General features: G+C 43.8%; 1 protein-coding gene across 1 annotated transcript; it reads right to left on the bottom strand.

Annotated features, from left to right (window-relative positions):
* Positions 1-7,905: 7,905 nt before the first annotated feature.
* Positions 7,906-12,631, bottom strand: gfi1ab (growth factor independent 1A transcription repressor b). Its single transcript, XM_056603466.1, has 6 exons — positions 11,780-12,631; positions 11,041-11,220; positions 10,419-10,810; positions 10,147-10,284; positions 9,853-10,018; positions 7,906-9,725 (listed from the first exon to the last, which is right to left on the bottom strand). The coding sequence occupies exons 1-6, from the start codon at positions 11,886-11,888 to the stop codon at positions 9,547-9,549; spliced, it is 1,164 nt and encodes a 387-aa protein (XP_056459441.1). The 5' UTR covers positions 11,889-12,631; the 3' UTR covers positions 7,906-9,546.
* Between the last annotated feature and the right edge of the window lie 1,255 nt (positions 12,632-13,886).

The following is a 13,886-nucleotide window of genomic DNA, read 5'->3' as shown; positions in this document are numbered from 1 at the left end:
TTAGAGATTAGGCTTAGTTTATAGTGCTTCTGAAGCCATCTGTCCCCTTACCTTCATTATCATTTCCATTAGTTAATATAGTGGTTGATGTTTGAAAGGTGTAATTGTCAGCCAGTATAGTGTTTACTGCTACTTTGTGTGCTAGCCACTTGGCTAGTTTTAAACATGTGGGGAGCCTTCTGCTATCACATATCCATTTATAATTCATCTACTCAATGACAGGAAAACAATAAGGGTAACTGGATTCCTTCTCTGGCTCTTAATTATCTTGTTTATATGTTGTATTTAATTTTGTATTGGTTGCTCCAAATATACATTTTTCCACGACGTGGACATGAGAATACATGTTTAGGTTGTTGGTGGTAATTCCGTTGTATCGAAGTTGACATAATAAATTGGAGAGGTTCAGATTTAGAAAAAATATCATATTTTCTTGTGCTTCAGCATAACATGTCATAGATACGCAAAATTATTCTTTATTTATATTTAGTAGTGCTCATTCAAGCTTATTCTTTCCATTTACCATAAAAAAAATATTTAATGTATACTGACCTCTCACTCACAACCTGCAACCTGCCCTTACATATTCTGTTCAATTCATATCAGCAGAAGAGGCAGGGTCCTGTGTGGCGTACCTTTAAGGATAATGTAGTATTTATGTAGTGGCCTGGTATACAAACAGGCTGTTGTCCTGTGAGAACAGGCTAAAGGCTCCACTTCTCCTCTCCTCTCCTGTATTTCCTTGGTGACCTCTTAGAGAGCATACGGCTTCCAGAGTACTATTTACCCCGCCGGGCCCCTAGGGGCCCTACAGACCACTGCTGCTGCTTCTCCTGTCTGCCAAATACCTCCCCAGGCCTCCGTGGCCTTGTCAAGGAGAACCGCTCTGGTAAGGCCCGCTCCCAGGGGCCCCATATCAAGTGAGGTTCTCAGAGTTTGGTCTGATGCACTTGATTTTAGATAGATAAGAGAGCTCTTGGTTTATGCCCTCCAGATTTGAGTTTGTGATTGCTTGTTGGTTCTCACAGAAGTATTATCCATGTGTTTATGCCCTTTCATGAATTCACAGGCTGCATTTAAGGCCAAGACCAAGTCTATTATTTTTTAATTATACCGTAGTTTCTGTATGTGGACATGCAGTACCATTGTTGGAAGATACGATAAGGTAAGGCAAAATAAATTAATATATAGATACATTTAGAGGTATAGATCATTAAATATTAAACATGGAATATTCAGTGAACAAATTAACAGAATGTCCTAAAATAATAGGTATTATATGACCTGCATTGAGAAGAGAGACACTGGAAAAATGGGAGCTAATGGAGAGCCAGGTCACACAGGGGAAAATGTTGACCTTGGCCCCTTTTTGTAGAGGCTTACAACCCTGTAGCACACAAGGGGTAGTAGTTAGTGGGGGGGGGGGATTGTGTTCAGGGAACACTGTGTGTGTGTTGTCTTTCAGCATGCTGTGATGCTGTTTATCCCCCAGTGTTGCATGAGTCCGAAGCTCTCAGTGCGAGAGGAACATGTCAAGACACCTCACATCTCCTCCGGAGAACAACATGAGTCTTGTGGACCACCCCAGATAATCCATAGCTTCCCCGGACCCTTCCGTCTCCACCAGCCTGCTCAGCCATTTGTACATCGGCATTTTGATGACAATTACCAGTGTCGGGTTGTCCACCAATCAATAGGGCTACACAGCGAGCAGTTGCCTTGAACCGACGCAGACTTCAAGCTGCTGGAGCTAAAGGCCGGGGACTGACACCCTGTCTGACGTGGATCAATAACTGGCGTGCAATGTGGCGCGCAACACTCGCAGGCGAGCGCCTTTCTGGGATCGCACACGAGGCTTGGTTTCCCCCGGCAATGGAGCAAAACTGCCCGGCAACTCCCCGAGGTGGGCGAGCAGGAGATGTTACATGTGAGCTGGCTGTCAAAGCGATTTTGTCACGCCGCTCCCTCGCCGCTGTTTAGAGATGCTGACACACCGTGTTTGGGGTACCAATGTCTTGCTGGAAGTGATGGAGGCTTTTAGCCTTTTCTTTTTTTTGAACTCCCTTCATTCTGTCTTGGTGTTCGGTCAAGTGTTAAAATGCTTATTTTACTTGCCACAAGATGCACTTCCTGCCCGCTCATGGCTCTCTCCCGGATCAATTGTTCCTCTTACCTCCATTGTGTTTTACCTTTTACTCACATTCTGGTATTTGGCCCCGAGTACCGGGACAGGCTGAGTAGACAGCCCAATGTCTATTCCTCCATTCCTTTTTTTATTTCCTTTATATCCCTCTTATATTGTACTAAGTGCATTAAATGCCACAATTCTTGTTAGTTACCTAGCAACAGCTGATCTGAAATCCTCTGGTAGAAACCAATTATAAGGTGACGTGGATATTGCATGATATTGCACAAATATACAAAGCTTTGAGCTTCAAGATAAATACGGTGGATAAGGATAGTGGATCAGATTCTCCTTGTGGTCATTAAAGTTTCATAGTCTGCCAGAGGGGGAATGAGGCAGTCACAGCATCGCCCGGATACATTTCCTTTCACTCAGGATCAATCCTTCACTCACAAAGAGCTCAGGTGCAGATAAGGCAGGGCTCACCTGCGCCACATTGGTTAGGTAACCCTCAGCTGTACTTGCATGGTTCAGTTTGGTTACCTGTACCATAGTTGTGAGGTCACCCTCACCTGTGCTAGAATGGTTAGGTAAGGCTCAATTATACCAGGTACAGATCATACAGAGGACTTTATTAATCCCAGGGGATGTAATTGACCTAACCATAATGGTTAGGTAACTTTCACCTGTAACACAATGCTTAGGTATGGCTCAGCTGTACCAGGACGCTTAGGTTTGGTAACTCACCTGTACCACAATACTTAGGTTTGGAAACCCTCACCTGTATCTATATGGTTGGTTAAGCCTCAGTTCTACTATAAGAGACTCAGGTGAATCTCTGCCCGGTCTATCTCTGCCTGTTTTAAGGTCCCCACATATCCAGTGCATGTCTGCCGCATATCTCTGCCCTGTGTTAAAGTCCCCACGAAACCAGTATATCTCTGCCCTCGGTTTAAGACCCCTGCGCTTTGCAGTATATCCCTGCCCAGTATTAAATTCCCCACGACTCCAGCATATCGCTGCCCAGCATCCCAACATTTTCTTGATCCTTCTGCAGCCTGCCGCATGGCCACATGACCCCTGAAAGGGCATTAGCTCAGGCTTCAGCAAACTCAACATCTGTGCCTCCTGGCTCCGCCACCGCACAAATCATTCATTAAATCAGAACACAAAAAGTAACTTTACTTGAATGCCTCACCATTAATATTTGATCATGGCTGAGAATAAATCTTTGTCGTTTTGTACATGTTCTCCTCTGTGCCTGGCTTTGCCTTGTAGCTATTCTGCGTCCTGCACTCTCTCTCTCTCTCTCTCTCTCTCTCTCTCTTTTTGTGCTGTTGGGGTGTATAGCCGCACGCTTGGCTTGGTCATTTGTGAAATGGATCTTATGAATTTTTTAGATAGATTTATAGCTGCAATCAGGCCGGGTAAGGGGGATGACTTTCACAAAGCAATATCTTGCCTTGCCATGTTTGCTCTTGAATGCAGGTTTATGTAGACAAGGGGGAAGAGGTGTAACATCCACTATGACACATGCAAAACATGCAAATGCTTGCTTAGGGCACAGGACACTTTAATTACACGTGTTTTCCAATGTGTCATCATTCAAGAAAATTATATCCAAATTAAATTGCTTCAGTGGTTTTGTCCTTCCGAGACTTAAACCACTGATGTGCATTACATCCTGTATTTTTGGTCAATAAATGAATCATCATTTCAATGTTTATTGTACCAGTAAGATAATGATTCAACTCACAGTCGAGTAACAGTGTAACCGTATTTAGATTTTTAAAAGCATGTATTTCATAGTATTTGTTTGTTAGGTAAACAAAGATTCCTTCATGTGGCAAACTCCTTCCTTTACCTTCTTGACATCGTTTCAACTAGATAACAACTAGATAATCATCTAGATAACTAGAGACAAATCCTAAGCGATCTAATGCTGTGTCCGGGGACAATCACATGGCTGTCAAACCCGCTTCAAAAGGCTGTATAGTGCGCTCCCGCTCATCCCTTACATACCTCAACAGAATACTTTGTTATCAACCCTTTTAACCCAAGTGTATCCTTTTAATGTCACTCAGTATTCATGTTTTATAAGGCAGAGATGATGCTTAAACTATTCTAACAAGGCTGAACGTAAAAGTGTTTTCCATTTTATTTTTTATACACCTTTAGAATATGATAATGATTCATCCAGTATGTGTTTTGTGTACCAATAAACACACAAACATGTCCTAATGCAGTGTGGCGAGCAGAGGAATCTAGCTCTGTACAGCAGACCTGGGTCTTTGTTCCAGTGGGTGAAAGCTCACATCTAAACGGTGAAGTGATATGTAATGCTTAATGAACCGTGTAAATATGTCTTTAAATGAGCCAACACTAGCACCCCCGCCCCCTTTGCTTTTATCGGCCTTGTGCTACTTGGCCCCTATCGGCCTCATGCTGTTCAGGGCCCCAGACCTTCCAGGCACAACCGGCCTAATGGAAAGCTTTCAGGGATGGACAGAGCTAAAATGTCCGCTCTCATTTGTCCTTTTGTGTGTGTGCGTGCGTGTGAGTGTTTGTGGGTGTAGGTGTGTGGTCACATTTATGGGCTTAGACATGCTTTGGTATAAATATATAAATAAACCGATCCCCTCAGGGGTATCTACAAACACACACACACACACACACACACACACACACACACACACACACACACACACACACACACACACACACACACACACACACACACACACACACACATACCGCACACACACATACACATACACGCACACATAAACACCTTGGTTGCCGGACTGGCTCCCTGGGGTGTCAGTCTGTGATGGTAGCCAGGGGACATGCCATCATAACCAGTACAGGGGAAGAGCAAGAGGCCCTCAGCAGAAGCACCTCCACCTCACTGCCTTGAAGTACAACTATAGAACTCATCTGGGGTTATCCTGAGCAATACTAATATTAATAGAATACTCCATAATTGTGTTGCTTGAGAACAATAATCATTTGGATTTGGTAATTAGCATAACATTACCACTATATATTCCAAAAACGTTAATCAATGCTTATATTTAGAGTGAGGTTGGATGGTTAAGGTCATCGTAGAGAGGCAATACTCAATTGTGAAGAAATAAAAGTATTAGGAAGCCTGCACACATCGCTGGCACACGTGTGCCACGACTGTGTGTGGCTAACAGTTTTCCTGCGGGGCTAAAAGTCTGCAGCCGCTGCCAGCCAAGTGAGGAACCCAGCTAGCAGGAGAGGGTGACAGGGCACTCGCAGCCTGTCACCTGCTTTGCCGGCGTCTCCTGTTATTATTTTTCTCCCATTCTCCTTTCTTCTCTACCAGCGTCATTAATAATTTGTGGCGATGCCTTGCTGCCCGATGACAGCTGTGCGGTTAGCGTGGAGTCTATTTTTCAGATCAGGTGAATAATGAATAAGGGCTTGCAACAAAAGAGCCCTGTCCTACACGAGCTACTGCTGCCGTGCCGGTCTCACGGAGGCCAGCCACCCTACCTGGCCACCGGGAAAAGGACAGGTGTGGAGCAAACTTCTCACTCCATCTCCCTTGTTTCTCTATCACATTAGCTATCGTTGATCTCTTTAATGTATACACAAGTCAAGGAAAAAGTGTTAAAGTGTAAAATAATGTTTGTTTGTTTTTAACCGACACACTTTGATACATCACCTGTAGTACTCCATTCGTCCCATCCTCGCACCTCGATCCTCATCATGGCAGATTTAAATCAGCTTTGCGATGGAAATCTGTGAGAGTGCTTTGAGTGGTGGCCTCTGCCCAACCTGCCAGACCTGTGTGAAATCTGCTGAACAGCACTCAGAGCAACCGCTGCACTATTATGACCGTACACAATGCCCTCCAGCTCCAAGACAATAATCCCCACCGTCCTACCCTTATCCTGCCCATCTTTTCTCACCAGACGCCCTGAGTCCTGGAGCCCTTGGCATGGAGATGGTGTTGACAGTGGCGGTTGCATCTATTCACTATTGGCAAGCGAGGCATAGATGAGATTTATCAGGTTTAATCGTTTTGTTGATTTTGCTTCTGGTTGCTTTTGCAAAAAAAAAAAGTTGGCCTTTGGTCTTGTCACATAGCCTACTGTTAACATTGGTGACGGAATTATAGTATGCCTATGCGTCTATTTTCTAAGGACTGTCTTTAAAAAAAAAAAGGTCACAATCCTGTGTCTTGTAAGAACAATATGAAACTCAATACATCTCAATAGACATTTAATAGCCTACAAATCGGGTCTTTGCTAAAGTTCTTGAAGATGCAAAGAACTTCATCTAAGTCTGCCTCTAAAATATGTGCTTCATAATTCATGTTATTTCTGATTAATAATAAACGATCCAAAACCACTAAACGTGGAAGTCGAATTTAATTACATAACTATGCCAGATATGTCAGGAAAACTTAATTCACTCACAGGCTGCGGCTAAACGCGTGTCTGGAGAAAGGCGCGCGTTTCTCTCATGGGGTGAAGCAGTGGCCTAGGCTTGGATTTGGATTTGAGATCGAGACTGCAATGCTCTGATTACTCACCCACACGAATCGATTGAGCCAGTTTCTATTCATATTTCATATGCCTTTGGGCAGTGGAGTAATGCTTCACAACTCCACGGCCACACTCAAATCTAGCAGGGCCTAATGGCTCATGTGAACATTGGGCTGGAAGGCGCACCGCCGAGATTTATCTTGAAAAGCTTATTTTAGGGAATCATAGCATGCAATGGGCTTTTTGATAACGTAGGCAACTAATATGCTAATACTTCGAATATATCCACATGGTTATTTAAATATGTGCTAACATTGTAGGCTTTACAGTGAGTGAAGCCTGATTTAGCCCATTAACAAAGCAAAACGTAGGCCTTGAAATACCGAGCAAATAGCCCTATAAGGCGAGAATCTAGAGTAAACATATTTGAAGCGTCATGGATTTGAGGTTTTCAAATGGAGAACACACAACGCATAATATAGGACCGACCGTCTTTATTCAGAGGATCTTGCAGGCCGAAAATAACAGTGTGAGACTTTTTTGAATAGTTGCATCAGGTTATCATTAGTTTAGTCGTTTATCTAACATTGCAGACAATAGGAATATGAAGAAGAGTTTTTATTGCTCGGTAAAAAACGAATCTCATTTCGAATTGCAGTGCTGCGGGTTTGTGGCTTCAGCTTTTATCTCTCGGTTAAATTATGAGGCCCTTTTCTTACCCTTTGTCTTTCCGGCTTGGGGTATAAAATATTCATTTTTTTTCGGAGGCCAGGATGTTGCAAGATTTCTTTGGGGGAACTCACGCATAAAAAATCCTCGTGAGTCACTGATTTCAATCAATGTCGAGAATAGCTAACTTCAATCTCCATCCTTTTATAAATAAGAGCCTAACTCAAATGGAATTGGTTGCGGGGGTTGCAAACAGCCCGCAGTTGCACTTTGTGATAAATTCATTGTCGTCAACACGAAATGATGATTGCATAGGCCTACAGTATTTCCTGCTAACACAGCTTCGATCCAGCAGGTGCAGCTGACATTTGACCGGTTGCTTTTCCGGGATTTGTCTCGCGCAGTGACATAAACATCCAACATAAAGGCAGTGTGCCCCCCCCCCCCCTCCCTCCCTGAACCGAAGGAATGAATAGATTTGATCTAAATTTGAGGAAATAATTGCACGGTAAAAAACAACAACAAATAAAAGCATCTGGTTGACGGGGGGGGGGGGGGGGGGGGGGATCACGCTGCAGGGACGGTGTTTGACGTAAAAACAAAGGACGAGCCAAAACAAACAGTTCCTTAAAACACCTTGCGAAAAACGAAATGCTGCTCAGACAAGTTGAGCCACCGATACAATGGGCTGAATGCGCTTCTTCAGACCCGCTACTCGACGTAGCCAAAGTGGGGCGGACCAGTTGATTTAATTGTATTTTTTTATTTAGAACTATTATTCAGATTTTTTTCTTTGCGTGTTAGATAAAACGAGACACTTGACTTAAGTTAGGATAGGCCACCTTCCTCTTTAAAGTAGCAAAAGCAAGATAGGTGACCACATTCACACACGAACACCCACATGTCGTCAAAGAAATTTGGAAATAGTAGTATAGCCTATGACGAGTTATGTCACGGCTACTGTAATAATATGATTTTTTCTTTGCGTCAGAAATCTCCCTTTATAACCCGTGAAGTTAGACTGGCCCGTTTATGCTTGCTCTGCTCATTTTATGAGGGATTTACTGAATCCAAAGAATTATATCCAACCCCAATCCGGTGTTAAAGCCTATACGTTGATGTTTGTGTTGTTGCTTTATCTCCGAATGACCGCACTCTAAAAAATAGGCCTACCAATAAAAATACATATGGGGACATCCTACTTATTTTTAACATTGAGATAATCTGATTTCTAATAGATTTAAGAACGAATCTGGCATTGGGTCGCCATTAATGTTAAATAACAGAAAACGAGTCTTCTCGGCTGAAGAACCTTGTCTGATTAATTATAGACGGACGTCCGACCGCACTCTTCCTCGCCCAGAGACAAGACCTTTCTGGAGACTTCACTCTCTGGTCTCCCGGCGTTTTGCACACAAATAGCCGACGGCGAAAGCGACTCCTGGCTATTACACATGACTTTGCACTTTGACACTGCACTCAAAGTGCAATGCCCGGACACTGATCCCAAACCGTGTTGCTGTCTATCAGTTATTGATAAAAAAAATGTCTGTAAGAAAGTTAAAACCAAAAATGACGTTTCTTATAAAATCGCCTAAATAAAATCAAACGAGTTCTATAGGCCTAATTGCATTGCATGAAATGCACGGACCACGTGAGGTCGGATGTATTTTGGCTATTGGCAATAATAAGGACAATAATAGGGATACATTGTAGCCTAATTATTTTTGTCCCATGGCTAATGATATTTAAATAGAAAATGTATAATTTGTTTTATTGTAATATTTAATTTAATTCAAACCAGCTAGCATCTTAGGCTATACCACGTCAATGGCAGGCCTATAGGCTATGGGAATATTTTTCAACAACACAATGTGCAAAAATGGAAACAGCATTGTTAAATGAGTCACCCTTATGTGTATTAAATCACACAGTCGTGTGTCTTGTTTTGCCCGCATTACTCTCCACTGACAACAAATACCGCTCTTTGGAGAGGCGCAGATTTCCGTGAGCTCCTCTTGCTGGAGCACCGATTGGGAGCAGGAGTGTCAATATTTTGGGTTCAGATCCACCCAAGGGAATTCAAACCAGCTTTGAAACGTCATTGACACAACCGCATCCTCGAAGCCTGATTTCCATAGCTTATCACTGGTTCTCTGTTGTATAGGCCAACATATTCTAGTTTAGTGTTTCTGAATGTTCTCGTTATAAAGTTTTTGTTGTGGGAAGAGTTCATTTGAGGCCGTGCTGCGTCTCTTTGTGCCGCCTCAGGTCCACCTTGCGCTGGAAGCCCTTGCCGCAGAGGTCGCATCCGAATGGTTTGAATCCCGTGTGTTTCCGGCTGTGCGTTATGAGGTTGGAACTCTGGCTGAAAGCTTTCCCGCACACTTGGCATTTATGCGGCTTCTCCCCTGGAAAAAGGAAATTAAAAAAAATCATTACAAATCCTCCACTTTCTTACAATTAATGCACAAACGCGTCTAGGCCTCTTTACGCACACCGTTTGGGTAGGATACAAAGTGTATCTAGCGGCCTTGCCTGTGTGGATGAAGGTGTGCTTCTTCATGTCGGATTTCTGGTGGAACCTCTTTCCGCAGTACTGGCAGGGGTAGGGCCGCGTGTCCGAGTGGATCAGGAGGTGCGTGGATAGTGTCGAAGACCGCTTGAAACTTTTACTGCAGATTTTGCAGTCAAAGCTTCTTTCCTGGAATCGGAGAGCAAGAACCATCAGGACTGATGTCTTAATTCAAATGTATATAATTCATGTATAATGCATGCAGTCGGGCGTTACAGTATAGGGCCTATTACATTGTCAATGGATGTATAGCCTACCTGTGAGTGCACCGCTTTGTGTTGTTCGAGGCTCACTGCGTGTCCGAAAGTCTTGCCGCAGTTGTCACACGCGTACGGCCGCGTCCCGCTGTGAGACCTTCGGACGTGGACCTCCAGACCGTGCGGGGTTGAAAACACCTTTAGAAAATAAAAAAGAGACAAGAAGCGGCATTAGAAAAAAAAAAATCCCCAAGGTTTGAATCAGAGACACTCGAAATCTCAAAGGCAAATCTAAAAAAAGAGGAGCAGCCCTCCATACAATTCGACATTACCTTGCTGCATTTGACGCACTTGTACGTGCCGTTGTGGATGAGCCGCGAACAGAGCAACTCGGACGGGGTCTTCAGGTGGTCGTGGGAGGGTCCGTGGAGGACCTCGTCGGGGAAGAACACCGGGGCTCGGTTGAACCCACCAATGGTGGGCCTGTAGTCGCCGTAGTCCTCCTCTCCCGTCCTCTCCGCGAAGAGAGCAGCCTTGTTGGCGCTGTCCTCGTTAAAGGAAAGACACGCGCTTTGGTCCAAGTCCGCGTCGTGGTGCTGGAAGCTCTGCTGCACCAGGTGCCTGAGGTCCGACCCCGAGTAGCTGTTCCAGGCGTACGGCCTGAAGGGCACCACGAAGGGCTGGGTCTCATCCACCAAAGGCGACAGGGATTTCTCCGAGTTCACTGAAGGGATGCAGAGACAAAGATGCGTAAACAGTTAATACGTCACCGCCCCACATGTTTATTATAATCAAATTCAAATCATCAATAATAATCAAATCAAATAAAGCTATGGTCATTTATCTTCAAATCCGATATCCTTCAACGTATGAAGAATATTATATCATAATAACACATGTCATTATGTCAGTAAACGAACATATCAGGCCCAGTGAAGCAGACCTGGGTCTTACCTGGGGACAGAGACGCGGAGGGAAGGCGCCAGAAGTCCTCGTAGTCCGGGGATTGACACACGCTGTCCTCCCCGCTCCTCCCCGGGGACTTGACGGGGAAATAACTCCCTTTATCAGCCGGGTGAGACCCCGGAGAAAGGCCGTACGGGTCCATCGAGTCTTCTGGGATCGTGTCTGCTTCTATACAAAAATAAAGAACAAAACGTGTGAACCACGTTATTCATTTGATAGGCTATAGGCCTATGTCAACATATTCTATAAATATCATTACACCGGTTGTTGCTATTTAAACAACTGGAGCTATTCGTTAAATGAATTACATTAGAACAATTAATAGTATAATAGTACCTACTAGGCCAAGGAAAAATAATACAATCTTAAAACTATAAGCATTTGGCTGATTGAATAATGACCCTATACCAATAACAGTTTGCCTATAGGCCTAACAGACATTGTGTTCAAATCATCATCATTCGATGATGATGATTTGATGGTCTCATCAAACACTTTGCTTATTTGATTAATTTATGTCCTTTAATTATTATTGCACGTTCACGTTGAATGAACTTACGTTGCTGATGCTTTGTCCACACGCTTTGTCAAAAGCGTCAGCAAAATAATTGTAATGCAATGAAATAACGTCAATAATAAGTGATTTTCTATCGTGTAAATAGGTCACATACTATTTTCAACAAGGCATCATTGACTATGCGCAATATGAATTGAAGTGGATGTTTACCTGAACATATCTGCGCCAGTATGGTATCCAGCCGGCTGTAGTCCTCCACGGTACGCGGTTGGTGGTAGCTGTGGGCCCGCTTGCTCTTCACCAGGAAAGACCTAGGCATCTTCTCCAGCAGACGGCCTTTTAGAAAACAAATCTGTGATAATCCGGAGCAATCAGGGGCTCCTCTGTGCGATGCTGCAGTGAGTCTGAAAAGAGTCCAACTCCTCTGGTTTGTACCGCGGTTTCAATTGCTTTAAAAGATTGCACCGCAAACGGAGCATGCGCAGAGACGTGTGTCGTCCGACCAGGTGTGTGGTGAGGGGGGACAGCCAGGTGCCTTTGGAGTTTCAGCACGCAGACCGCCTCCCGCATGTCCTTGGTGCGTCGTGCGGAGGAGTGATCCCGCACAGCGCGGTGCGTCTCCACGGGGAGTTGCAATCAGGATAAGTGACACGCCGCGCTATCACGCCGTTACCCAATCTGGAGGCACTGGGAAACGTGAGGCAAAGCGTCCATGTGTGTGTTTAAGTCATTCAGCACTCAATGCCGTCGAAGGATTTAGAGAAGTAAAGCGCATATCATTAGGCTAATAATAGAAATGCGCTTCGGTTCCTTCATAGACGCTACAGGCTATGTTTATAATTCATTGGTCGTTACCGGAGGCCTACTTAGGCCTAGAGTTTTTCGACACCTCTTTATCCTTTTTTTCTGCATAAAACAACGGGCGTTTCAGTGATAACGGGTGAGATGGACATGAAAAAATTAACTCCTAAACTCGTGATCCTTCTACTACGGCCTGCTACCTCAGACACGCAAGCGGTCCAGCGCACGACCAGAACCAGGACTTCACTAAAGCCACCCACGGTCTATCTCCCAGCGAGGCAGGAAATCACAGCCGCGCCAGATACCCCGGCGCCGCGGGGGCGCCGTCCGGACCGCCTCCGATAAACTATTCACATCATTCACACCATCACGCCGGGTTCCGTCCGACGCACCATGCGGCCAATGCGTCCCGACACTTATCTTCCATAAGACTCGTTTAAGACTTGTCGGATGATTCACAATATGTAGGCCTACATATTTTTTTGAAAGCTATAAGGATAGGCTTCAGGCCTTTTTTGTTCTTAAAACGCAGTGTAGTTTATTATTTATCATTTTTTGTTTATTATTTGTTGTTTTTATTTACAATTCTAGGTTAAGCTCTAATAGCCCAAGTAAGGCACAATGAAGACCCATGAATATATAAGGTAGGCCTGCACCTATTATAGTAGTTTATTGCAGCACCCAAATACGCGCCCAAAGATAATAAAAATAAATCGAAATATTGCATTTATCAGGCTATTTTTAAGGGCTCTAATGGGTAGGCCTATTATTTCACGAAAATTATTTTAAATATGCAACGACGATGCAGCATAGGCTAGGCTATATGTGCCTTTAGAGTTATTAATCCAACAACAGATGCTCAATGTAACACTGGTAATGATCCAATATAACTTTTTGTTTGCCAAAATAAATGAGAAAGACAGAATCGCCTTTTAACACCTCAAGAACGAACTTCCTCAACGACAATCACAGTAACCATAATTTGTGAGGAGGGGCTTTACAGAAACAGAAGCGCTCCTAATTGCATCACTCGTGTTGACGGGTGAATAAAACAATACACCCAAAGAGATCAGTTCCTACGTTCTAAAATGAGTGTCAGTTTCAATGGGATTATGAAATTGGTTAGTTGGTGACCATTTTGTCAATTTGGTAAGATAACGATTGTTTAAATGCAGGCATCGCACCATGCCATTGGATGTCAGTCCAAATGCAATACTGGTATGAAAATGAGGCAAAACCTTTATCAAACATTTTATTAAAAATTCATCGCACACAACAATCTCACCTTGCAGTGTGCGGTCTGGTTTAGTGTTAATGTTTGCGCACAATTCAACAAATGCCTCCTTAACAAACCCCAACATAGGGAAATCATTGGCATTGATCAGTTAAACTTTCCATCAAAATAATAGCTCTCTTTTGAAATGGGGCTTGGCCTTTACTGGTATAATTTCGTACCTTCATGTTTATAGGGTGGATAGACATTGATAAACACACACAAAACAAAACGGTCAAAAAG

The sequence above is a fragment of the Gadus chalcogrammus genome, chromosome 12 (assembly GCF_026213295.1).
Source record: "Gadus chalcogrammus isolate NIFS_2021 chromosome 12, NIFS_Gcha_1.0, whole genome shotgun sequence".
Taxonomy (NCBI): domain Eukaryota; kingdom Metazoa; phylum Chordata; class Actinopteri; order Gadiformes; family Gadidae; genus Gadus; species Gadus chalcogrammus.
Note: the sequence above shows the minus strand (reverse complement) of the source record. Positions and strands in the feature narration are given on the sequence as shown.

What these genes read in the sequence shown, in the direction of transcription:
- gfi1ab (XM_056603466.1), bottom strand. Translation starts at nt 11,888, where the DNA reads ATGCCTAGGTCTTTCCTGGTGAAGAGCAAGCGGGCCCACAGCTACCAC. An exon ending in ACTGGCGCAGATATGTTCAG is followed by an intron (nt 11,221 to 11,779) that starts GTAAACATCCAC and finishes ATTTTTGTATAG; the next exon opens with AAGCAGACACGATCCCAGAA. An exon ending in ACAAAGCGGTGCACTCACAG is followed by an intron (nt 10,019 to 10,146) that starts GTAGGCTATACA and finishes CTCCGATTCCAG; the next exon opens with GAAAGAAGCTTTGACTGCAA.